General features: G+C 42.1%; 1 protein-coding gene across 4 annotated transcripts; it reads left to right on the forward strand.

Moving 5' to 3' along the window:
• Positions 1–4,170: 4,170 nt before the first annotated feature.
• On the forward strand, positions 4,171–23,989 carry ZNF131 (zinc finger protein 131). Of its 4 annotated transcripts, XM_082782858.1 has the most exons (8): positions 4,171–4,265; positions 7,615–7,753; positions 9,183–9,284; positions 9,894–10,038; positions 14,187–14,550; positions 14,653–14,875; positions 19,087–19,217; positions 21,652–23,989. In XM_082782858.1, the coding sequence occupies exons 2-8, from the start codon at positions 7,630–7,632 to the stop codon at positions 22,300–22,302; spliced, it is 1,740 nt and encodes a 579-aa protein (XP_082638984.1). In that variant the 5' UTR covers positions 4,171–4,265; positions 7,615–7,629; the 3' UTR covers positions 22,303–23,989. The 4 variants fall into 4 exon arrangements, with proteins under 4 accessions (XP_082638984.1, XP_082638981.1, XP_082638983.1 ...); XM_082782855.1 differs by having other exon boundaries at positions 14,187–14,875; XM_082782857.1 differs by lacking the exon at positions 4,171–4,265 and adding an exon at positions 4,318–4,538 and having other exon boundaries at positions 14,187–14,875.
• The last annotated feature ends 665 nt before the right edge of the window (positions 23,990–24,654 follow it).

The raw sequence follows: 24,654 nt of genomic DNA on the forward strand, positions 1-24,654 counted from the left end.
CGCTATAATTTTGATTTTCATTAACTCCTTACATCTTCCCTTTGCTCTTGAGACACTAATGGAGTGAGAAGAATTATCAGAAGAGCCCTTTATCATTCTGTCTGAGGCACAGCCCGTATTTATTTTCCTTTACAATATTCAGTCGCTGGTATTGTCTCACTATGCATACTTATCAGAGAGGTTCTACAGACATGTTTTTCTCTTGCGTAACAGCATACATCTGCCTTGCTCTAGGCATGACATTAAAGCCCCTTTATGCACGGAACAAGACATCGTGCAATGGAAACATGCTGAGTCTTCTAACGTAGAAAAGATTTCTTACACGTGATTGCTATCATTACAGGACTAAGCAGTTATTTCATAAGGCTTTTTAAATATAAGAGAACAGAAAAGGCCACATTAGAGCTATCTGAACTCCTTCTCTCCCTGGATGAATCATTTAGTCATGATCAGGACATTGTGGTAGTATATCTGGGTGTGTATGAATGCACTAAGCAATTTTCACAAACATTTGAGGAGCCAGACAGGGCTCTCCGGCATGCTGAGTATAGGTCAGGCTGCTGGGTAGACAGCTTTGGACTAGATAATCTAATGGTCCCTTTTGGCCTTTTTTTATAATCTGAATCAACTGCTTCTGGAAAATAGTTATTTACTTAATCTGGCACATCAGTACACCTTCTGAATTCTTGGTCTCACCATCTGCAGTTTATTAATTCCTTTATTTCTTCAGACAAGAGGGTTTTTTAATTAAATAATGAAAGTACATGATTCAGACTTCTACCTTAAAAAAGGAAAATTCACATTTTCTATAATTAGTTTAGTATTCATTTTTCTCTGTTTGCTACTTTACAGATCTCCCTGAGAAAGGCTGCCAACACTCAGTCTGGCTGAATGTCCTCTGCCTTCTTCAAGACTGCTGTTAAAAGTCCTGAGCTGGAGAACATCTATGCTTCAGTATGATGCCCAAACTCAGTGGAATGTTGTGTCCAGAAGGCTTATCAGGCTATCTTAATGAACACAGATTTTTCCAGAGTGTCACTGAGATGATTCAAGGAAAAAAAAAAAAAAGAAAGAAAGAAAAAAAAAAAAAAAGAGAGAGATTTTTTTAGTCATAGAAGTGGCTAATACAGATTGAACTAGGGATATGGATAAAGATCATTCTCATGTTTGTTTAACACACTATAAACCTTTTTTTTTTTTTTGAGATTTACAACTTGTCACCCAACACTATGGAGGACGGACAGATTCTTTACAGATCCTTAGCAGAATGAGGACAGGCCACACAGTTCTGGTTATAATTAGAGATTTATATTACAGAAGAAATAAATTGACAATCAGCATAGCTTGTTGTCTACATTTTCTAGCACTTAGCAAAGCCTGCAGTTGCACAGAGTTTCTAGAACTCTCAGTTACAGAGTCACCTTTTTTTTCAGTCACCTGGCCAGACCCTCTGCAGACCGGGTCAAATCCTTTCTTTTCGGTTCACGGTACAGTCATAACCTAGGCTCGGGGCATTACCTAAAAGAACGTGTCACTCACTCAGTCCTGGGAGGAAGAAGACGATGGTGGAGACATCCCTGGCCACTAGGGGATCACAGGTTGTGCCATCCAGCTGTGGTTCCAGTCAAAGTCCCACGTAGGGCTTGCTGCTGCCTGAATTTTACAGGTGGTGCTCCCCGTGCTGTTACACTTCCCTGTGCCAGGACGGGTGTCACCATCTCCAGACAACCCTGCAGCTGCATACTGATGGGCTTAGCCAGCCTGACAGAGGGTGTCCCCACACAGACAGGAGAGAGAAGGCAGCAAGAGCACACATTAACATACATAGCTCTCCAAAATCCTAGAGGTATGCTAGGCAAACACCAGACACACCTCTAAGAGAGAAAAATGAGAATCGGGAAAGTTACACCTTGGTCAGTCTAATTTCATATTTCAAAAGATATTAGAAATATATACATATAAATTGTTCATTCAAAAGCTTCCATGTAATCTGACAGAACAATTAAAAGGGTAAAGCCATAGGAAAAAAAAGTAGGAAAGAAACACTGCAGAAGATGCTTTGGAAAAAAAAAAAGCAAATGGTCAGGAAAAAAAAAAAAAAGCAAAAAAAAAAAAGCATCAACCTTGTCTGGACAGGTAGAAGGTACTGAAAAAATAAATGATTTTTAATTACTGTGTAGTGGTTTGGTCCTATAGTAGTAATTTCAGCAATATTTTAAGTTCAAACTATTGAAGATACAGTACTTCAACCAAAATTAGTTTTAAAGTTGTTCAAAGTGAAGGTGTAAATGCATGAGGAATCAGCTTTCCTAATGTACTCCCATATACCAGAAAAGAATGGCTGTGTCATTCTTCTAGAAATGAAATTTCTTCTAGACTGAAAACAATAGTCCGAACAGACCTAACAACACAAGAAAAAATATATATTATTATATTAGCAAATCCATTGGGCAATAGCATGAGGAAATAAAAGGAACATAAATTTTACTTCAAAGTTATTTGTATTGCATTACAAACTACCAGTATCGATAAAACTCAAATTTGTTCTGTATGATTGCATTATAAAACACTGCACAGGCACCTAGGAGTTTATATATTTAAAAAAAAATAAATAAATAAAAGGAGAGAGAGAGAGAGAGAGACTATAAAACTAAATTTGAACTTGACAGAATGGCTATTACTTACATTTTGTTTGATGTGGTAGGATTTCTATGCTGAACAGATGTGTTAACTTCATAAGCATTTACCCTTCTAGTGGAGGATGAATATGGTGAAGCAAATCGCATAGATTTGGCACTAGGGAAAAGTGCAGGAGAAGGTCATAAAACAAATTCATTCACGGGAATAATGTGGGCAAGCCCATAAGAACATTCAGCCATTACAGCTATGATTGACATAAAGGCTTTCATAGGGATGTCAAAGTGTCTGTTTGGACATCCTAAATGCGAGTGTTGTTTTATGTGGAGGAATACATTTTCACCTGCTGGCAGCACACAAAGTCTGGCTGGCTTCAGATGCCGCTGGTGATGACGTCCTAGAGGAGAACTTGGGGCCTCACGGTGCCCACATTCAGCTGTGGCAGCAGAGGGGATGCTCGCTGCCAGCAACACTCCGTCGCCTTCCCTCCCAGGGTGCAGTCCAGAGCCTGTGCACGAACGTAGGGATAACAAGGGCATGCAGCAGCTCTGCTGGCTGTGTGGGATGCTGCTCAGCCACTTCCCTTGTGCTCAGTGGTGTTACAGTGTTGGAGCTGGCACCAGCGAAAGCATGGCTTGGACCTGCTTTCCATGCTGCCTTCATCCATGTCACTGCTCAGTTTAAATGACACAGGAAGACCTGTGTGCTGCTCCTGCCCTCAGCATGGTGGTGGGCTCAGTGAGACTCATGCCAGTGGGGACGGAGGTGAGACGGCCCCGTTCCTGGCTTGTGGGATGCTATGGTGGGCAGCACAGGGTCACGCACACCGTGACATGAAGTGCTGCGTAGCAGGGAGCGTGTTGGCAGTGCTCTGGCACCCCAGGGTGCTCTATGGCAGGGGAGAGCGGGGGTGGCAGCGTGGGGGGCTCATTGCGGGGCTGATGGCACTTGTGGGGGATGGGTGGCTGCCCTTCACCCCATTTAATTGCGCTTTCCCTTCATGAGGAGCAGCTGAGGGAGCTGGGGGTGTTCAGTCTGGGGAAGAGGAGGCTCAGGGCAGACCTCATTGCTCTCTGCAGTGGCCTGAGGGGAAGGCGCGGGGAGCTGGGGGCCAGCCTCTGCTCACAGATAACGAGTGACGGGACTGGAGGGAAGGGGCTCAAGCTGCACCGGGGAGGTTCAGGTTGGAAATGAGGAGATGTTTATTCTCAGAAGGAGCAGCCAGGCATCAAAATGGGCTGCCCAGGGAGGTGGCGGGGTCCCCGTCCCTGGGGGTGCTCAGGAGGGGCTGGGCGCGGTGCTCGTGGACGCGGGGCAGCGGCGGTGCCGGCAGGGGCTGGGCTGGGAGCCGGCCCTGCAGGCAGCGCGTGATGGCGGCTCCCCCCTCCCCCGGGACTACATCTCCCAGCATGCACCGCGCCGCCCAGCCTCCCTTCCCCCCCTCCCCCTCCCGCCGCCCAGCCGCGCGCCCCGCTGTGTGAAAGGTGACGGCAACGTCACTTCCGCCGCGCGGTGCAGGCCGGGAATGCGAGTCGCGATTGGCCGGCGCCCGCCCCGCTTAGCAGCGTGCCGGGCAGCAGGAAGCGGCGGCGGCGGCGCGGGCGCGGCGGGGCTGAGCGCTGCAAGCGGTGAGTACCGGCCCGCGCCGCCTCCCCACCCCGCGGGGCCCCCGCCGCCGCCGGGCCGCGACCCGGCCGGCCGGCCGTTAAAAGGGGATCGATTTAATGCGCGCTTTGATGACGTAACGACGGGTAACCAGGCGGCGGCGCCCACACCGCGCCGCCCGGCCCCGCGCCGGCCCCGCTCCCCCTCCCGGGGCCGCCCCGCGCCGTGCCCGTGCCCGCGGGCGGCCGCCCGGGGCTGTGGCGGGGCCGCCGGGCGCGGCGGGCGGCGGGCGCTGGGTAGGCCTTCCGGCTTCTCCCGCTCCTGGGACTCGGCGCGCGCTGATTGGCTCTCCTCGGCGGGGGGCGGGCCGTGCCGCCGCGCTGCTATTGGCTGGGGTTGCGTTGAGTGGCGGCGGCGCCCGCCAATGGGAGGGAGGCGGTCGGGACGGGGAAGGGGCCGCGATGGCGGCGGTGCCTGAGGGGGGTGAGGGGGGCGGGGGCGGGGCCGCGCCTGAGGGAGCCGCCCGGGCCGGGCTGCGGGTGTGGCGGGCGGGCCGCGGCCTGTGGGGAAAATGGGGCAAAATGGGGGAAAAAAGGGGGAAAAAGGGGACGGGGGGAGCGGGAGTGCAGTGATAAAAGCGGGGCGGGTGTGTGAGGGCTGCGCCTGGCACGGGGGTGTGAGGCGTGAGCGGGGAACGGGGTTAGCGCGGTACCGAGCCCTACAACAACAACAAAAAAAGGAAAAAAAAGGAAAAAAAACTGTCGTAAAAATTGTGTAGGAAGCAGAAGCAGCCGGGTTTCCACCACCTGTGAGCTGGTGCATAACCATCATGTGGGGCCGCTGCTGCCTGCCTCCTCCGACTTGCTTTGCCTGGGGGTAGGGGCCTTAGGGTTGGGAAGCCCTCACAGGACACCTGCTGCAACCACCCCCTGCCACCAACAGCACCCACTGAGCCGCGTCCCCAGGCACCATGTCCAGCCTCTCCTGAGCACCCCCAGGGACGGGGACTCCACCACCTCCCTGGGCAGCCCGTCCCAGTGCCTGACTGCTCCTGAGCAGCAATGTCTCCTATTTCCAACCTGAACCTGCCCTGGTGCAGCTTGAGGCTATTCCCTCTGGTCCTATCACTAGTTATCTGTGAGAAGAGGCCGACCCCCTGCTCCCCACACCTTCCTTTCAGGGAGCTGTACCTCCTGTACCTCCCACCTCTTGCTCCATGGTATTCGTCACCTCAGTGAACGTATACAGGGCTTTGAACACACAGAGTTACACTGGGCTTTTTTTTGCAATATATTGCGGAGCTCTGTGGTAGTTCAGGACAATAAATTTATGTAAGTCGTATGTTTTTAATGTTTGTTTGTTTTAGTGTTCTGAGAAACACTCAATTTTTTAAAACAAACTCTTAGGTTTGGTAGGAGGGTATGATGCCATGATATTTGAGGGTCAAAAGTTGGTTTGCCTTAACTTTTAAGGAATTAAGTCTTTAACTGCAAGTCATCCATCACTGAATGATTTCTCAAAAACAAGCAAGAAGAATTCAACAGTGACGTAATGGCTGTCAGCTTCCCATGTGGTATTCAATTCCCATTGAATACCAGATGACAGGAAAGGTGGGAGCTGCTTGTCATCCGTCTCAGGCTCATTACAGATGAAGTGAGATGGAGGCAGCAGCATCCTTCCCTTCCACTTCGCTTTCCCAGCAGGCTGACCTTCTCTGTTCCCTTCAAGAGTCTGATACGAGTTTCAGTGTCCCCTTTAAAAAGCACTGCTAGCAAGCAGAACTAGACCTCCAGAAGCATTCACTTTTGTCCCTCTTTCCCTTTCACTTTCTATCATCTTTTTGGTATGGTTTCTGAGATGCAAGGAAGAGTGTCCTTTGCTTAAAATACAAATGTGACAAATTTATTTGCTTGATATGTTAGTCATAATAAAATAACGCCTGCTTTCATCATAACTGGGTAATTATTTTCCTCTCTCCTGTTGAACCCCGTATTACCAGAATGCACTGTTGGAAGGAAAGCCGACCCTAGGGAGCCACACGGTGGCGTTCGCATGCCTGGCGGCATCCGATCAGAGGTAGCTGGTGCACACAAGGACAGGTTTGCACTCAGGACTTTACAATTCCAATCAACCAAATCTGCACTGGAAGTCAGGGAGCACCTCCTGTTTAGTTTCTTCCAGCACTCTAAAGATACCTGCTTCCTTGTCACACCAAAAATTTCTACCTCTGTATTCAGAGATACTAACTGCTCTTCTAACTTTCTTCCTTCTGACCCTGCTAAGCATAACAATACAGTGAAAGGTATTTCCCAAATTCCTTTGAAGCTCATTCAAGTCTAATCACTGTCTTCTCTCAGATACCACGTGTATTTCAAAGTGAGTTAGACTGTGAAATTGAACTTTCTGTGCTAACGTTGCTTTGAAATGTCTTTACTTTTTTCTGAGGCATTCTCAGCATGAGAGCCATGTGAACGTGGGAGTTGAAGAGGAGGGCTGCTGCACAGACCTGAAGTCGTTTTGCCTAGAGATAATTTGTGATATGCTTTCATTGAAGCGCTTGGACTCTCTCCAGCGGTTCTTTTGCATAAGAAGCAGACTAGCATCTGCTGCCTCGTCTCCACAGGCACAGTGTTTTGCTTAACCTCTTCAGGTCTGATAACCTCCTCAACTCCCACTCACGGCTACATTTATTGTATCAGTAAGGGAGGAAGGGCCATTGTATTACAAGCCCACGTGTCTCATTGGAAAGGCTGGCAGCGGATATTTCACCATGCAGGGGGAGAAGTGTAAGTAGGCTGGGTGAATAAGAAGCTTCTTGTTCTTGGGTGTGGCAACACTTTAAATACAAGGCAGCTCTGTGTACGCAGAAGCTGTAAAGCGCTGCCTTACTGCATCCTTTCTTAAAGGAAGTAAACATCTTGTGTTCAGTAGATACCAACTGTGACTTACTTAAATAAGGATTTTTTGAGAACGGTTCTTCCACCAAGTGGATCGGTAGAGCTGCAGGAAGTGGCTGTGTAAAGATTCTGGTGTTATGCCGAGGAGATGCTGTTAAATAGTTAGCCGTACAGATGTTATATCCCTGCATTATTTGCTTTGAGGGAGGTGGGTCCTTGTTAAATATATAGAATAAAGAGATACACAGTTCAGTTGTACTTTGTTAAATATAAATAAGGCCATACTCTACTTCATTAACCCTATTGTTTTCTACCTTTTAGCTAAAATCAGGCAAACATGTTACCAGTTTGGTGTTTCTGGTGGCTTTGTAGTCCCTGAAATGTGCCAATTAGTTCACATTTGCGTACTAACCTGACTGTGCATAGCATTTACTGAGCGGTGCAGTGTTATTATTCTGCTACACGTCTCTTGCAGACTAGTCCTTCTGCCATGGAAGCCGAAGAAACGATGGAATGTATCCAGGAATTCCCAGAGCACTATAAAGTTATTTTGGACAGACTGAACGAACAACGTGAGCAGGACCAGTTCACAGACATCACTCTGATTGTGGATGGTATGTATAGGCCTGTGGACCAGCTAGTATACAAAAAATTATGAAAGCTGTGCTGGGAAGCTCTTGGGTTGGTCTTGGCTCAGCTGTCAAAGGGGCCTGTTTACAAATTCTCGGTTCAGTACTGGTCTGTGAGTTGCACGCAGACTTTCTTTTAAAGTCTTGGGGTGAACAGCATCTCCAGCAGTGATTAGTAATCATGCTTCTGTTTTTCCAAACAAGTGGCTAAATATTTTCAGATATTATCCTACTCTGCAACTGCTGTACTATATTTAATGTCACCCAAAATATTTCCAAAACATTTTAAAGATGCTTTTTTGACTAAATCAGACTGTTTTGACTAAATCTGACTGCAGAGAACTTGTACAAATATGGTTTTAAAAAAAAGCTTGAAATAAGATTGCCACCTTGCTTCTCTAGTATCTGCATATTATTTTTAATGTATTCTTAAAATAGGGAAGAATAATTCGCTTTTCTGTTCCTGTGTTTTAGAGTTGTAAATATTAGTCTAAAAGGAAGCTGGAGATATAAGTGCTTATAAAAGATGGTGTCTGGTCAAGATTGCTTCTAACCTGAAACATGTCTTAGAATGGATGAGCACTTTGGAGAAGATAGGCAGTGTCCAGTAGAATGGACTCAACTAAAGGAGTGCTGCTTGACCCTTAAAAAGATAGCCAGAACTCGCTCGAAGAAAAGGGATTGTGTAGAGCCTGGATTAGAAAAAAGGAATGGAGAAGAGATTACTATTATGGAATCACTGTTATTTCACTGGCACTTCTTGCACAAAGCTTAGCCTGAATGTTTGCTCCTGCTCTAGTATTACCATATCTATTTGTATTACCAAGTGTTTTTGTTGGGCTCAAAGCTTTTTGGTGCAGCTGCATAGTTCTAATCTACATTGCTTCTCTTATCCTGATCTCATGGGGCCTTATAAATGTGTATATGCCTGCACCAAGGAGAAGACAACACAGTGATGGGGACTACAGAGTCTGGAAAAGAGAACGATCAGATCAGAACTGCTTCTGTTCTGCAGGGGTGTTTAAGCTAGCTGAAATGGTGACAAAATAGATCCGTACGTAGGAATGCCAAAAAGCACAGAGAATTTGGATGAAATCTGAGAGCTGCACCTAAGACATTCACGAAAAAAGTTTGCACAAGGACTTGCCATAAATTAAGTATCTGAAAAGAGAAACAAGCTGAAGTGAGCAAGTTCTCTGACTTTGGTTTGCCTTCAGCAAGGGTCGCATGAGATGTGGAAGGCTAGCTGCAGCAGCATCTCATGTTACATGGAGACACGTTAAGTGACTGTATTCTGCTAGAGTAGACTTGTAGACTAGGTTTTACCGCTGTTCTCTCTTGTGCATCTGCTCTCATTCTGCAATAAGTAAGGAAGGTGTCATCCTAAACTAAAATTTCTTATCTGTTTTCACAGGTCACCATTTCAAAGCTCATAAGGCTGTTCTTGCTGCCTGTAGCCAGTTCTTCTACAAATTCTTCCAAGATTTCACTCAGGAGCCCTTGGTGGAGATTGAAGGTAATCTGGTTCATGCAGATAAAAACTTTCAGAGCTGTGTGCTGGAACTGGAAATGGATGTGGTGTCCTTGGTGCAGGCTGAATCGTAGAATCATTAAGGTTGGAAAAGACCTCCAAGATCACCTGGTCCAACCATCACACTCCTACCTTAGCTGGGATGCAAGAACAGATAGACACAGAGTAATACTTGCCTGTAGGCCAGGAGCAATTTCCTGGAACAATCATCTGCTGGTCAGAGGTCTTTTGAGAAAGAGAGATGCTCTAAATATGCTTTAAATATGTACTTTTTATTGTACTTTAAATGCTAAATAAATATATAAATTGTACTTTAAATATTGTACTTTATGTACTTTTTACTATTCCACACAAACAGCTTTTTGCCCCTCTTATCTTTCCTTTACTTTTACCTTTGTTATGGCATGATTCCATAGTTGTTTCCATGTTTCTATAGCAGACTTGTTGTTCCGACATGAGCTTTTCAAGGGTGTTGTCTTCATGAAACTGGCAGCTAAAGTATCATGAGCAAAATGGTGAGCAGGCCAAGTGTGCAAGATTCATCAGATTGAGGCACTGAGGCATTGTTAACTTGCTTTTCTTGCTTCCAAACAGGTGTAAGTAACATGGCATTTCGTCACCTAATAGAATTCACCTATACAGCAAAACTAATGGTGCAAGGTGAAGAAGAAGCAAATGATGTTTGGAAAGCAGCTGAGTATCTACAGATGCTAGAAGCAATCAAAGCACTTGAAGTCAGGTAAACACATAAGCCTCTTTTTCTTCCCAACACTGAAATGTAGTCTTAAGAATCATTTTACTAGAGCTGTCTGCTGGTATTCTGCAGTGCTGCTCTTATCCTGGAACTTCGAAAACTTGTTTGGGGCCATTTACTTTTCAATTACACGATAGGGGTCAGAGTAACAAAGGCTGCAAAAGGAATGTCTCGTTCTTTGGGCTGGAGCTCAATAGCATTGTATGGCTGTGTCATCGTGGAACTAGTACCAGGTCTTTGGGCTATTTGACCCCATCTGATTGAGAGGCATGTATGCAGTGATTTAGGTAATTAGATCATGCTATAAGTTTGTGTTAGTATTTTGATTTCACTCAGCTTCCTGCTGTTTCTGAGAGAATGGGTAGTGATCTTAAAGCTCCCTGATGCAAAACTAACCTATCAAAATTCTTGAGTAAATATGGTTGGTGTAATCAGTTTTATGCTGGATAAATACTTAATTGAATGTTGCTGTGGCACATCTTACCCAGTCTGATAACTGTGCTTCATTGCAAAACTACAACCTGAGAAAAGCAGGTGATGTTCCCACCCTGCTGTTTTCTTCCCTGTCATTCCCTCTCACAAAGTGCTGTCATGTTATCATTCCTTCCGGATGCTCAGCTGTTTCAGCATGAAGCAGGGGGAGGGGTCTCATGGTTATCATGGCTTTCTCTTCTAAACTGACTGAAAGGTCCTTGCATCAGGGATAAGGTTCCTCTTTATCTTCCCATAAACAGTGTTGGCCAAGGGGAATGCATCAGCCCAGAGTTCCCCTAGAAGCCAGTTAGCATTTTCTTTTTTTTTTTTTTTTTTTTTTTTAAAAAAAAAAAAAAAAGCCGAGGGGGGGGGACACAAAAAACTCCATGGTACACTAGAAACTTGGTTTCCAATATCAACATTGATTTTTTCAAAAGAACTTACCCAGCGCTTAGTCTGGGGATTGGCAGCAGAGCAAAAAACCACAATTTTTTAAAAGAAGAGATAAGAGGTTGCATTTCTGGTCCTGCTCTTCAACCCCACCAACACTTTTGATTTGACATTTTTGAGGTTAGCATAATACCATCAGGATAACTTTTCTTCTGTTCAGGAAAAAAAAGCAGACCTTTGTGTCTGCCTGACAAAATTGAAAAGAAACTTGAAATTGAAGAAGTTTGTTCTAAATGGTATCTGTTTCAGTCAGTGTACACCAGTGGAACTGTTGAACCAGGATTTGGATCAGCCCATCAAAGTAAACTGTCCAGCATGCAAGCATTTCCCAGTGTTGCATTATGTTGTGCAGTTTTTTGGTTATCCAACGCCAGTAAACTCTAATTCTTATGATACAAAGAAAAAAAAGTTTAACATATGCAAGCTAGTCTATTCTTAGTTATTTCCATTGTTAATATATTGAAAGGCTGTTTTTATTATTGATTTTTTGTTTGTTTTCATTGCCTTCTTTTTTGTTTTCTTGACAAAAACAAACAAGCTTAAGTACCACTATCAGTCTCTTCTCCTCAACGGTAGGAGTGGGAGGAATTATAATACAGTGTCACAGTTTGAGCTCTAACTTAAGCTTTCAGGTTAAGCTTCAGAAACTTCAGCCAAAGTAGAAATAAATGGTAATTGAGCAAGCCCCTTGCCCGATCGATATTTATTAATATCAAAGAGATGAACATCACATAACCTAGACTAGAAAGAAAACAACCAGCTGTTATTCATTAAAGTGCATTTGTGTTTAAAGTGCTGTAAGTGTGTATTAAAGTTCAGACTTTCACGCCAGCTGCTCAAGGATGATAGTCTGCTGAGCATATTATTCTTTTGCTACGTGATCCTGGAGCTCTTTGCAGTAACGTGCAAAGTAACTTACCAACTTTTACATTTCAGAAATCTAGAGTAAATGAAGCTATAAGTTTAGATGTTTTGTCTTCCTGTATCTGAATATTGTAAGGTGTAATTTGCTAAGCTCTGTCCTGCATAGTCATTAGGTGCATATTTCTGACATATGACATGCAGATACTGAAGGAAACCTCACCTCACCTATTACTAAAAAATCCAAGTTATATATGAAGTCTCAACTCAATCTGAATTTAGTAATATTTATAAAAGGCAGGTAAACGGCGCTGGGTGTGCAGGGAGTCTGTGCTCTACCAACACACATACACAAGCATCAAACTTTCTAAATACACAAAACATTGCTTTTGCATACTAAACCTCAGTACACCTATACATGTGTATGCCTCTACATATGTACAATCAGAACAAACAATCCTTTAAGTCTATCACTATTAATGTCCACGTCTGGGGGAGCATAGTTGGAGTTGGTAATGCTGGTTGAAGTGCTCCCATATCTTCCATGACTTATAACAGTCCCCATTTTGCGTTCCTTTTCTTGATTACAAGCACCACAGAATTCCAGGGCTAGTCGTGGGAACAATATGTCTTGCTTTAAGTTGTTAAGCAACTCGGCCTTCAGGCCTTACGTATCCTGTTCTTCCCGGATCGAAGGAAAACATTTCCGTCTCCTTTTCAAGGCCAATGGGCCTGGGTCAAAAGGCACGTCCAGGTCACCAGGGGGCGGAGCAGCAAAGGTCTTCGATGGCTGTAGCAGCAGAGGGGCTGCTGGTGCAGCAGCAGGATCGGTGGCTGAGCCCACAGCTCCCTCACTGCCTGGCAACCCACAGGGCTCTGTAAGGCCCCAGAGACTGCTCCCAGGTGCTGAGCAATCCAACCTTTAGTAGCAGAGTCCCACACCTGGACCTCAGTTTGGTCCCATGTTTCAGGATCATAAACTGTCTGATTGTTAATAAAGGGAATAAGCTGTAAGGTTACCAGGACAGTCTTTGTTCCTAGGGACGCATGATTCCCCATAATGTGCAGCTGCTTACCAGAGGGCAGCTGTGTGCATGGGTCCACTTCTCTCAGCTCGAGCTTCATCCCAGCTCCGGTGCGCCCATTTCCAGCAACTTTCTGTACGAGCTTCTCTGAGCGGTTTGCTGAGTCTGGCCAAACCTATCTTCATGAGGCAATCAATGTGCCTGTTCCTGTCCTGGTCCCTGTTCTGCTAGCCTGTTCCTTTTCATTCCTTTTCTCTACTCCTTTATTGATGACATAACTTCATTACATCGTGTTGTCTTTTCATCTCAAGGACAGGCTCCTCTCTTACACCCTTCTCACCACAGCAGTCCTTTTCCAACAACTTTCCATTGGTCAAACAACTTTGCATATAACAGCAACAGCAAACCCCCAGCAACTTCCATGCCTTAAGGGCTGCAGAACAAGCAACCCCAGACGGCATGGCTCCTGAATCACCCTTCTTTGTGCCCTCTAAACTTTTTTACATTCCTGATGGCCTCATTGTTGACTCTGATGTTATCACCAACCATGGGGCTTGCCAACCCCCGTGGCCACACTCCCACATCTCCCCCTTCTTTATTAATATCAACCGTCTTCTTGACACGAATTATTACTCCATAGATCACAATGGGATGCTATCCCTGACATCTCAGAGGAAGGAGGTTGTGTGTGTATGGTGCAGGGGTAAGAGGAACTGAGCTGGGAAGGGGGGGGTTGTGTAAGACCAGAAAATTAAATTAGAGTACTCTTTCCACATCCAAGTGAGTATTTGTTGTAATTGTTGTTGTTTTTTGTGTTTTTTTTTTAGCCTGTGTGCTTTTCTGAAGTACTAGCTGTTATGATAATCATTGCGTAAGGTCACACCTACAGTGGTTTCTAGGAACCTAAGTCAGTCACCAGAGCTTAAGCAGTGAATAGCATAGGAAGGACTTGAATATTATTTCTGAGTAGGCAGGCAGAAGAACTCTCCCTTTGTGAAAGTTCTCAAGTGCAGAATTTCCAAAGTTGCTCAGATAAACCTGTGCCATTAGGCTAACTGGTCGTTTTATCGATGCATTGTGTATTGCTCAAAGCAGAGCTACTTAAAACATTTTAGTTGCCCAATGTGAAAGTCTCCATAGCTCCAAACTTGCTGTTTTACAGGACTAATGAGTAAGGACAAATTATCTTCTAAAATGCACGCAGGTCATGTGCATCGAGTTTCTTAAAAACAGCTAGAACATGTTTAATGCAGAAGCTCAGTATCAGGCAGGATTTGTTACGTGTTTGTGGATCTTAACCTTGTTTATGCAAATGCTTTACAGGAACAAAGAAAATTCATCACCCTTAGAATCAAATCAAACCCAAGCTAAAAATAAACCAAAAAAGTGGAAGATAGCTGAAACTTCGAACGTTATCACAGAAACACTGCCATCTGCAGAATCAGATCCAGTTGAAATTGAGGTTGAGATTACTGAAGGGACAATTGAAATGGAAGATGATAGCGTCGAGACGCTTGAAGAAGTAGCTTCTGCAGAGCAATCCATAAAGTACATACAGACAACGGGTACAACAGATGAATCTGCTTTGGCTCTTTTGGCAGATATCACCAGCAAGTATCGTCAGGGAGAGCAAAAATGCCAGATCAAAGAAGAAGATGACAGTGCAACTGATCCCTCATGCAAACAGGTAGAAGGTATTGAAATTGTGGAACTTCAGCTGTCACACGTGAACAATTTATTCCACTGTGAGAAATGTAACCGTTCGTTTAAATTGTTTTACCATTTTAAGGAACACATGAAAACACACTCTACTGAGAGTTACAAGTGTGACATATGCAATAAAAGGTACCTACGAGAGAGTGCTTTGAAACAGCATGTCACCTGTTACCACCTCGATGAAGGTGGTGCCAGCAAGAAGCAAAGACCTGGCAAAAAAATACATATATGCCAGTACTGTGATAAACAATTTGACCACTTTGGACATTTTAAAGAGCACCTCCGGAAGCACACAGGTAAGAGTGCTGCTGTAGTCACGTACTTGTGGCTTTGGCCATTTTGGGGTTTTGCTTGTTTGTGGGAAGTAGAGCTTACGCTGAAGAGAACACACAAGTGCTAGAAATACTTAGCTTCTAGTTACAACTAAAATCAAAGAATCATAGAATTGCATAGATGATTCTATACTGATGTTTTTTCCTATTGGTATAAACTGTGAAGTATTGAGTTGTTTGTTTTTTTTTAAGTGGTTAAAAATATGCTCCCAGAACTGGAAAACCGTAATGAAGCTTCTCTTGAGTGTATTAAACATTGTTCTAAGAATTATTTCATAAGGCATGCTTACTTCAAATGTACCAAACTGCGTAGCTACTTTTATTTTCACAATTCTCCTGGTTAAAATTTTCTGTTGTAATAAGATCTGAACTGTGAGCTTGTCAGTGTGAAATAGCCTCTTATGACAGTTTCATCCTTGGTCTTGACATCTGTGATTCAGTTTTGTTTGCATGTTAAGTAACATAGCAAAACATTTCTACTGGCTATAGTAGCCTTCCATTACTGTAAAATCTGCCTTTTTGACATCTGGATAGCATCTTTTGAGCACAAAATTGCTTGTGCCTCCTTCGGTCTTCCTTTATAGTGTGAGAAGTCTGTACTATCTGTACAGATACTGAGCATTTTGTAGATGACTTTATATATAACGTATATATAAATAATTATATTAATTATCATACCTACAAAGTATTTATATGTAAGGACCATATAAAATACGGTCTGATATCCAGGTGGTTTTGTTTAATATGTCAGTCATGAGGCATCAGTAAGATTTAATGCAGAGGAGCAGCCCCTATCTTTTTATCTTGTTAAAGCCTTTTAATTGGAACCCCTCTGTACCAGGGGCAGGTGTGTATTGATGCATGAATGACACTGTACCCAGCCTACTCCAAATAGCCCCTTCAGAGTTGCATTTGTAAAAAGTCTTTATCAAATCCTTATTCCCTATAAAGTAGGGAGTGTTTGCTTTGGCATAGCTAAGACAGCTATAAAGTACATCAGGAAAGTATTTTCAGAGAGGTTTTTGGTAGATTATTTTGTTTACTCTGCTATCTTCATGTGGGAATTGCTGTTGTGACAGAATTTGGGACACAAAGTAACAGCATATCACAGGAGACCCAGAGGACCGTATCAATACGTATTGATACAAGCAGTACTCGTGGAATTTAATTACTTTTGGTTTCCCATTTTGAAAGTCTGAAGCTTAAAATCAAACCTGATACTACCATATAACTGTGCTTTCCTAAGGTCAGTGGAAAAACTCCCACTGAGCCAAAGACTTTCTAAATTCTTAATTCTAAACATTAGATGAATACTAAAATAAAATAACGAGCCCATGGAGAAAATGTACTACAAACTATCTCGTCCTGCTGCTACAACACCAGCAATAACATTAAAGTAGCAAGTGCAAAAGAAATTCATGTCATGTATCTCTGAAAATATTAACAAAGTCATCTCTAGAATTTATAAAAAGGGAGATTTTTTGCTGTGATGTAACGATTCTTTTTTTTTTTTTTTTTTCTTGCATGATAATGAGATTTCAATTGCCAGTTGGAAGTAACTCACAGGACAAATTCTGCAAGACTGTAATTAATGTATGCCCACTGAATTTAATACATGTAACTCTAGTCTTGCACATGTAGAGCCATTTCCTCATACCGAAGTCAATCTTAAAAGGAAGCTACTGCTCTCGATATTCTTGTCTAACCTTGTTTTTTTGTTTTGTTTTGTTTTTGCAAAGTTTATATCCCCTACCAGAAAGAGATGCTGAACAGCTTTGATTTCCCACAATTTCCCTGGGAATTTTGACTGCTAAATATTTCTCAAAGATAGGCTTTTTATGGAGGCTGCATGTGCTCACATGAGTGAAGATGGAAATTAAAGAGTTTTGTGCTCCAAGCAGCCATGATGTCTGACATGTCTGGAAATCCTGTAATTAACATAATTTGTATACAGATTATACAGACTTCTTAAGAAAAAATTAATCATGGTCTTTGCCATTCTGTGGTAAATTTAAAATATGCTTTACAGGAAGCTCACTTTAAACTGCAAATAACATCTTCCATAGAAGTTAACAAATGGACTCCGTTTGCATACCTCGAATATATAATTGTGGAGTTCATTTGATAAATATCTGTTTTTGGTGCACTTGTGGGTGGGGGGGAACTACTGTTTCTCTCTAAACATATTTTAATAATGATGTGGTAGCTTTATGTTCAGGGATGAATTTCTCACAGATATATATGTATTATGTGTGTGTATTTCTTATATACAGGGATGGGATTTCTTATATATTAGGCAAATAGAAATCACAGTGTTAGTTGTTAGAAATTCCTTTGGGTTAAAAATGTTTATTTGGGGCCTTGGGTTAAAAACATTTATTTTGGGCCGTCTCCTTCCCGACAGTTCCTGTCCTGAGTTACTTAAGATTGGCAAGGGAAATTTCATTCTTTCTCATACACTGAAAAAAGACGATCATCAGATCCAGAGGAGGAAAAAAAAAAAAAAACTCTTCATAAAATCCATAAAATCACAGTTAGATGGGGCTAAGCTCACAGCTGGATGGCAGCAGGCTGTCGTCTCTCATAGAGGAGCTCTGCTCCTGCAGCACTGCCAGTGTGTCTCTGGGGGTAGCTGGGCTGGCAGGATGGTGCTTGTGCTTTCTTTCCATCGCCCCCGAGCTGTGCAGCCTGGGTCACTGTGCTGATTTGTGCAGTGCACAGAGTCACACTTCTTTTGGCTCTTGGGTATTGCCACCACTGTCATTGAATTGTCACTGTCAGATGCTTTTGTCACTATGTGTGGAAGATTACTGAAGAATTTGAGTAAGCGAAGAATAAATCTGTCCTTGACTGGGGGGTGGCTGACACCAAGTAACTATTTAAATGTGGCCATATGGCAGGGCTGGTGAAGTTTTGTGCTGTGAGTTCTGTGCTCCTTTATCTTCTTTGCCATACAACAGTCTCCAAAAACATAGCCTTTGGTAATCATTAAGGGGAATATTCACACATTTAATTTTTTTTTCTGTAGACTTTGAGTGTGGAAGCAAGAATTATAGGCTACTTGTGGATTTCTGTTGAAAACCGAGTTAGGCGCTTCTGAATATCTTTATTTCTGAAAACGTGGGTTTATTGACTTTCCATCCCAGTCAGTAACTACTGTCTTCATGAAAATGTAGGCTTTAAATCTTAATCCAGATAGAAAAAACTCTTACATTATTCACTGAAATGTCTCAGCCTCTTTTGGTGTTTATTAAGCAGTTTGTTTCAATAGTTAGGTTGTTGCCAGTACCTTCACAGATTAATTATCAGGCAGTCAGAAGAAACATGCTGTTCTGAGGTTTTTTTTTTGTATTTTCATTTCCTTGAATTTCATTGTGTTTATGCATAATGAAATTAGTAAACAGACACCACTTTTTCTTTGTTCTGCTTGATGTCAGTAATAGCAATATACTACTCTGGATAAAAGGAGAAAACAGAGCCTGTTTTCATCCTCCCCTGCTTGCTGTCCTTAGCTGGCTTCCCAGTGGAAAACGCTCCTCTTTTTGGTACCAGGTTTGAAATGAAGTGACCGAACAGAACGGAATTTTTGTCTTGCTTGTGCCCATCTATGCCATGTCCCTCTTTGCTTCACTCTTTTTCATTTTTGGTTTGATTTGGTTTCTGCTTTTTGTTAAATGCCGATACACTGTTACTTCATAGTTAATCTGTGCCACCTTGTTTCTGGAGCTTAGTTTTAGCTCTTCAGCATAAGCTGTTACTGTTCTTGAAAATAAAACGTATTTTTTTAAATACTTTCTTTATTGTGTGACTTAGTATAATTTCTAATGTTGAGTCTTTGAATATTATCAGGTGAAAAGACAGGAATAGCTGCTATTTCATTAAGATATTTTGACAGGCTAGTGATCTAACTTCCATAAAAACCTAAACAGACTTTAATTAGCACCAGCAGTTATGTCAGATTGTCTCTTTCTAAATGAGAATTATGATTCCACATTAAGACTTTGCCCTTTTATTTATATAAATGAAGTGTACACAGAGTGTCTTTCTCTTTTTCTGTAGAATAATCCAGTTGGCCAAGCCTTTACAGCATGTCTATCAGCAAGAGGGGAAGAAGGGAGAGCTGACAGAAAACTGTTTGATTTTATGCTGTTATAAATCCCTGTCTGTCTTAATAGGTGAAAAACCCTTCGAATGTCCAAACTGCCACGAACGTTTTGCTAGGAACAGCACGCTCAAATGTCACTTGGCGGCCTGTCAGTCTGGAGCTGGAGCTAAAAAGGGAAGAAAGAAGCTGTATGAATGTCAGGTGGGTAATGGAAGTCGGAGAGTTGGAGGCCAGGTGCCTCCTTCCCATGCTGAGGGAGTGTGGGAGTACTAAGCAGGAAAGGCAGCAAGAGTGGGCTCACGCCTCCAAGAACCACTTAAACAAATATGAGGATCGCATTCAGCCACAGCACTCAGTTAAATTTTTATATTTCAGTAGTTCCATTTAAAATGTGGAATTACTGGTATGGATTTTCATAATACTTTGTTAATCTTTCTGCTTCCTTTTCAAGGTTCTTGATGCACTGACATAGGCCTATCCTGCTTGTGAACATGCTTCACTAAAGTCCAAAATACAAAGTACTATTTTTTTTCCTATTTTATTATTCTGCTGTTTGGTACCCAGTATGTTGACTTTGTCTGTAAAGTCATTCCATATTATGATGACAATCTGTAATGTCTTTTAAGCAAATATAAATGCTGTAAATAGATAATATATATAACTGGGATTCAAAAAGGTTTTCAGAATTTTACATGACTCTTAAAAGTCAGCTTTTAAAGGCTAGAAACATGAAAACTGAGGTTGGCTGTAGCAGATTTTTTGCTGTTTTGCTGCTCCAGTCTCAATTAAGAACACATTTCTTCACCCTACCACACCCACTACCCTTAAGACTCTCACCCTATTTAATTTACTCTGGTTTTAAGTTTATTTGGGTTGTATAGTAAAGAAAACTTCTGGACGTGGGCTTTATTTCTTCCGAAAGAGATAGATCTCATTCATAGAAAGCAGCGAATGCTGCAGGAGATGAATGGATGAATTCTGTGTGTCACATCATTGAATTGGAAGTTTGACTGTTGCCATTGTATTATTCAGCTTTTATCCTAGTCTGAAATTAACTCTTGTGAGTGTACCTATAAATTAAAGATAAGACAGCTTTGATCATGAGAGTTACTGGGTAATGCAGTCGTACCTAGTAGCCTCAGGCTGAACATACTGTTTTGTTGTGACCCTTTGGTTTAACCAATTTTGACCAATTTCACTGTGTTGTAGCTTTCTGTTTATTAATTGATACCATGTCCTCTCACAGATGTTGTGAATATGGATTAGTAGCTGAATGTGGGTTCAGCCCACAGCAATTACAGTAATTCCTGGAGAAGTTTTTCTTGAATTCTTCCCTGTTTAGAATTAAGTTTGAATAGTGTTCAGTGCATAAAATCTTGGCTCCCTGAAGAAAGGAAAAAAAAAATTGCACTTGCTTGATGACTATTTTTGTTACTTTTGAGTGTATGTCTAGAGGACTAAATTAGGCTATCAGTAATTATGTACCTGGACATTACTAATAGTTATTATCTTTATATATCACAAAGTAAGTTTAAGCGCTTATTTATAAGGTTAGTATTTTGAATGTGTGCTGTCCAACTTTCTCTCTTACTAAAGCATGAGCCTGGGGAGAAGAAAGCCTGGTAGTAACAACACAAACCTGTTTTTAATAGACTTCAACAGCTGTTTTTTCAGGTCCATTTTACAGACCTGTTCCTTGAGTTAATCCGTGTCAGATAATCCATTATCCTTCTGTGCTGTCGCCAAAAAATAAGAGATGGAATGTTTTCTTTCTAAAATACTTGCCAGCAGTGAAGGAGTGTTGAAACATGTTCTTTGTTTCTTTATGCCAGTGTGAACACTTGCATGGCCAAAGACTCCAGACCCTGTTTCTGTAGTCCAAGTGTGACTCTGTCCTACTTTCCCCCACAGGCACATTTCTACAGGCAATTTCTACAGTGTCCTTGCGTATTGTTCTCGGGCTACACACCTCAGTACCAGCTGAAGGGAATAAAGTGTGTTCTAGTGTTCTGTGAATATATTGTGTCTGCAGTCTTCGCAGTACTTTTAGCTGGACAAGTCTAACAGAGATGGAGCTCTAAGACATTTTCATACACTGATATTTATTTATTTATTTATTTTGAAAAGGCACAATGGCAGAGTTTAGTCTAGCCAGTTAAACCTCATAATTCTGTGAAGAAAATAAAGGTGATGAGGAAAAGTAGGCTAGTAGAGCTGCATATAGAACTTCAGTAACAGAACAGTTTGTATTACACTTTCATCGTGCTGTACTATTACACAAATAGCTTTCCACCCCAAATTCTAGCAACAGACACAGAACTACTGGTGCCTGCTTCTGTATGTGAATTTCACGTAAGTTTGAAATAAGAAATCTTTCAAATGTTGTACTGGCTCATAAATTCAGTAGCTATCCTGTATATGCACAACTCAAACTGTCACGCTTTCTCAAGTAATAATAGGTGCTCTGTTCATCTGGAACTGACTTCTCAGCTTTTACCTCTAACGTATATGTGTGTGTGTGTTTTAAATCTACGTAGCAAGAAGCTATGCTGTTTGAAGCCATGGACTGGAATAGGCAGCATGCTTTGTCATATTTCTGTTGGCACTGTTTAACATGCTCTGTCTTTTGTTTCAGGTTTGTAACAGCGTGTTTAACAGCTGGGATCAATTTAAAGATCACTTGGTGATACACACTGGTGAAAAACCCAACCACTGTACCCTGTGTGATTTGTGGTTCATGCAAGGCGGTGAGCTGAGAAGGCATCTCAAAGAGATGCACAATATTTCAGAACTAATGACAGAAGAGGTTCTTCCAGTGGAAGCTGAACCGGTGACATCAATGACTATAATAGAACAAGTGGAACAAGTCCATGTCCTACCAGTAATTCAGGTCCAAGTGGATCCTGCACAGGTGACTGTGGAACAGATGCACCAGGATCTCATACAGGACAATCAAGTGAAAGGCGCACAGTTGGATGAACTACAAGAACAGGTGCAAATTAGTTACTTGGAGGTTGAGCACATTCAGACTGACCATGGTGCTGAAGTTCATGTGGAGCAGTTGCATGTTGAGCATGTAAATCAAATACAGATGGAAGAAGTACAAGCAGAACTTATAGATGGAACAGACCTTGAACAAGTAGAATACGAAAGTGTTGATCAAGGAGAAGCAGAAGAAAAAGAACCTAGTCACGTAGATGATGCAGATAAGGGGGATCATGAACAAGCTGAAGACTTAAAAGCTCAACAATTAGTGGACATGAAGACTGAAAAGGTGGATGACTAGGTCAATTAACTGCGTGCAGGTTTAAGAGTGAAATACCAAATTATTTTTGTTAACTTTTACATTGTTTTTTGAACTGTCAGTGGTCATCTTTCCAATAAGCTGTCCTTGGCAAGCTGGACAAGTGGACCAAAGTTAGCTTTCTTCATATACAACTACACTTCTGTCATATGTGAAGAATAACTGTCATTCATCTAATACCACGGAACAGGAACTACCGCAGAAATGGACAGCTTTGTGATGATTTTAATAATGAATAGCTTGTCTTGCTGTTATACCATCCCTGGGTATATGTAAGAGTAACTTCACCTCTTTTCCTCTTCAGTAGAAGCAAACTCTTTTTACAGATTTGCAGGGTGTCTGTGGCAGAAGAGTTAGTAAAATCTGGTGGGTTCTAGTATAAATGACCACTCAGATACCTGTGAATTTTCTGGGCAGACTGCCATCCAAACGCAGTACTGTATCCAACAGCAGTCCCTGCATTTCTTTAATGTGAGAAGCTTTACATCAAGCTGGAACTTCTGAACATTCAGTCTGGGGGAAAGCTGTTTTTGCTGGAGGTCTGAGAGCACAAAAATCCTGTGCCTTTTCAACAGTGACTGGTTAAATTTCCACAAAGCTTCTAAAGTGTTCAAGAACCTAGTTCAGTAAAAAGGCAATGTAGGTAATGTTATAGTGCTTTATATTTTTGCTTAAAATTGTCAGCTACTGATTTTTTTGCATTTAATTTAGAATTGGGGGGGGGGTGCTGAGGGAGGAAACAGATTCCACTTAGTGGCAATAAGACGCTCTAAAATGAACATCTTAAAATGGAAAAGCTCGATAGAATCTGTGGTAAACATGAGCTGGAAGAAAGCTACCAGCAGATTCTTCTTTTATAAATCTTCATTTTTGAAAATGAATTTGTTTAAAAAAGTATAGAGAAGACTTGTCTATATGGTATCAGGTTCCTGGTTATGGGGATTTTTTTGAAATGGAATTCTGACACTTGACACAAAGATGTTGTGCTAAAAATAAAAGTAAAAGCCATAGGTATGAGTGCTAAGCTGTGGATTGAAAAGTAGGAGTGTAAACATTTTAATCAATATTAGACAATAAAATAATACCAACCATGAAATGTTGCATTATTTGCTTCATCCAGTAAACAAGAAACAATTTAGTGACTGGCGATTACAGTGCCAGATCCCGGTGATAAGAATCAATCCCATTTTAATAAGTTTAGTAGCTCATTACTATGAAGTTAAGTTTGTGTAGGAAATATTGGTCTGGCTCTGTGTTCAGCCATACTAAGGACTTCTGATTCCCAGTTTTTGCTTTGTTCCATACTTCTGAAAAACTTTTTAAAGCCTTAACTGAATGGAGGAATTATTGCAAGGAAGTTCCCTAATGCACTTAGTAATCCTGTAGATCTTAGTTAAAACCAAGTTTTCTATTCAGTCGTCTCCAAAGGCAGAATTATTTCCTCAAGCTTGTGCTTTTCAGTCTCATTCAAAATTATTAATGTGTTTCATCGTACTTCTTGAGAAACTGTTGCAAAACAAACACAAATTTCAATTAAAATTTCAAACAATTTGATTAATGTAACTTGCATTCTTTTTTAATGATGTGTTTTGTTTCCTGAGTTGCAAGTAGTATCTTCTGTGCTAAGGGAAGAATGTGGCACAATGCTAATCATGCAAGTGGAAATCGGCTATTGTATTTATACTTGGCTTTTTGATAACATGCAGGGGACAGGCCTGCTTGCTTTGCTGCATATCTGTTTGTTTTAGGTATCTGTAAAGTTGTGCATATGGACACAATATCTGTATCTGTGGAATTAAAGGAACTGTCTGTCTGCATGTCTTAACAAAACTACAGATATTAGGTGGTACTGGCAACAGGGCTGTAGCTTAGCAAGCACTTTTGTTTGGTTGTTTGGTTTTTTGTTCGGTTGGTTTTTGATTTGTTTTGTTTTATCTCCCATTTTCAACAATGGCTTGTGAGTTAGTAGAGCAAGCATGCTCAGTTGTGCCCAGTGCTGCCTTCATCCAGAGTGCTGCTGAGCCCAGGTGGGAGCGTGGCAGGGGCAGGAGCAATCCTGCAGGTCCACCTTCAGTGGAGGAGGGAAGAGGGATGCTGTTTTACGCTTTCTCTATGCAGGACAAAACCAGTCATAGATCCTAACTGGTATTTGTAGCTATGGAGTTCCTCTCACAGGTGTTTGGCAAGGCAGAGGTTGCCTTGCAATGCCTGGGGGTGTGAGCTGAGGCCATGCTGCGTCAAGGGCTTGGATTTGAGGCTGGGGACAGCCTCAGGAACAGGGTGAAAGGTTTTTTTCAGTAACTCCATTGGAAAGCATTTCCCCTTGTAGACCTA

This window comes from Aythya marila, assembly GCF_965140915.1.
Source record: "Aythya marila genome assembly, chromosome: Z".
Taxonomy (NCBI): Eukaryota; Metazoa; Chordata; class Aves; order Anseriformes; family Anatidae; genus Aythya; species Aythya marila.

Coding starts and splice junctions, on each gene's coding strand:
- ZNF131 (XM_082782855.1), top strand. CDS start 7,630: ATGGAAGCCGAAGAAACGATGGAATGTATCCAGGAATTCCCAGAGCAC. Junction 9,285..9,893: donor GCCCTTGGTGGAGATTGAAG/GTAATCTGGTTC, acceptor GCTTCCAAACAG/GTGTAAGTAACATGGCATTT. Junction 14,876..19,086: donor GCACCTCCGGAAGCACACAG/GTAAGAGTGCTG, acceptor CTGTCTTAATAG/GTGAAAAACCCTTCGAATGT.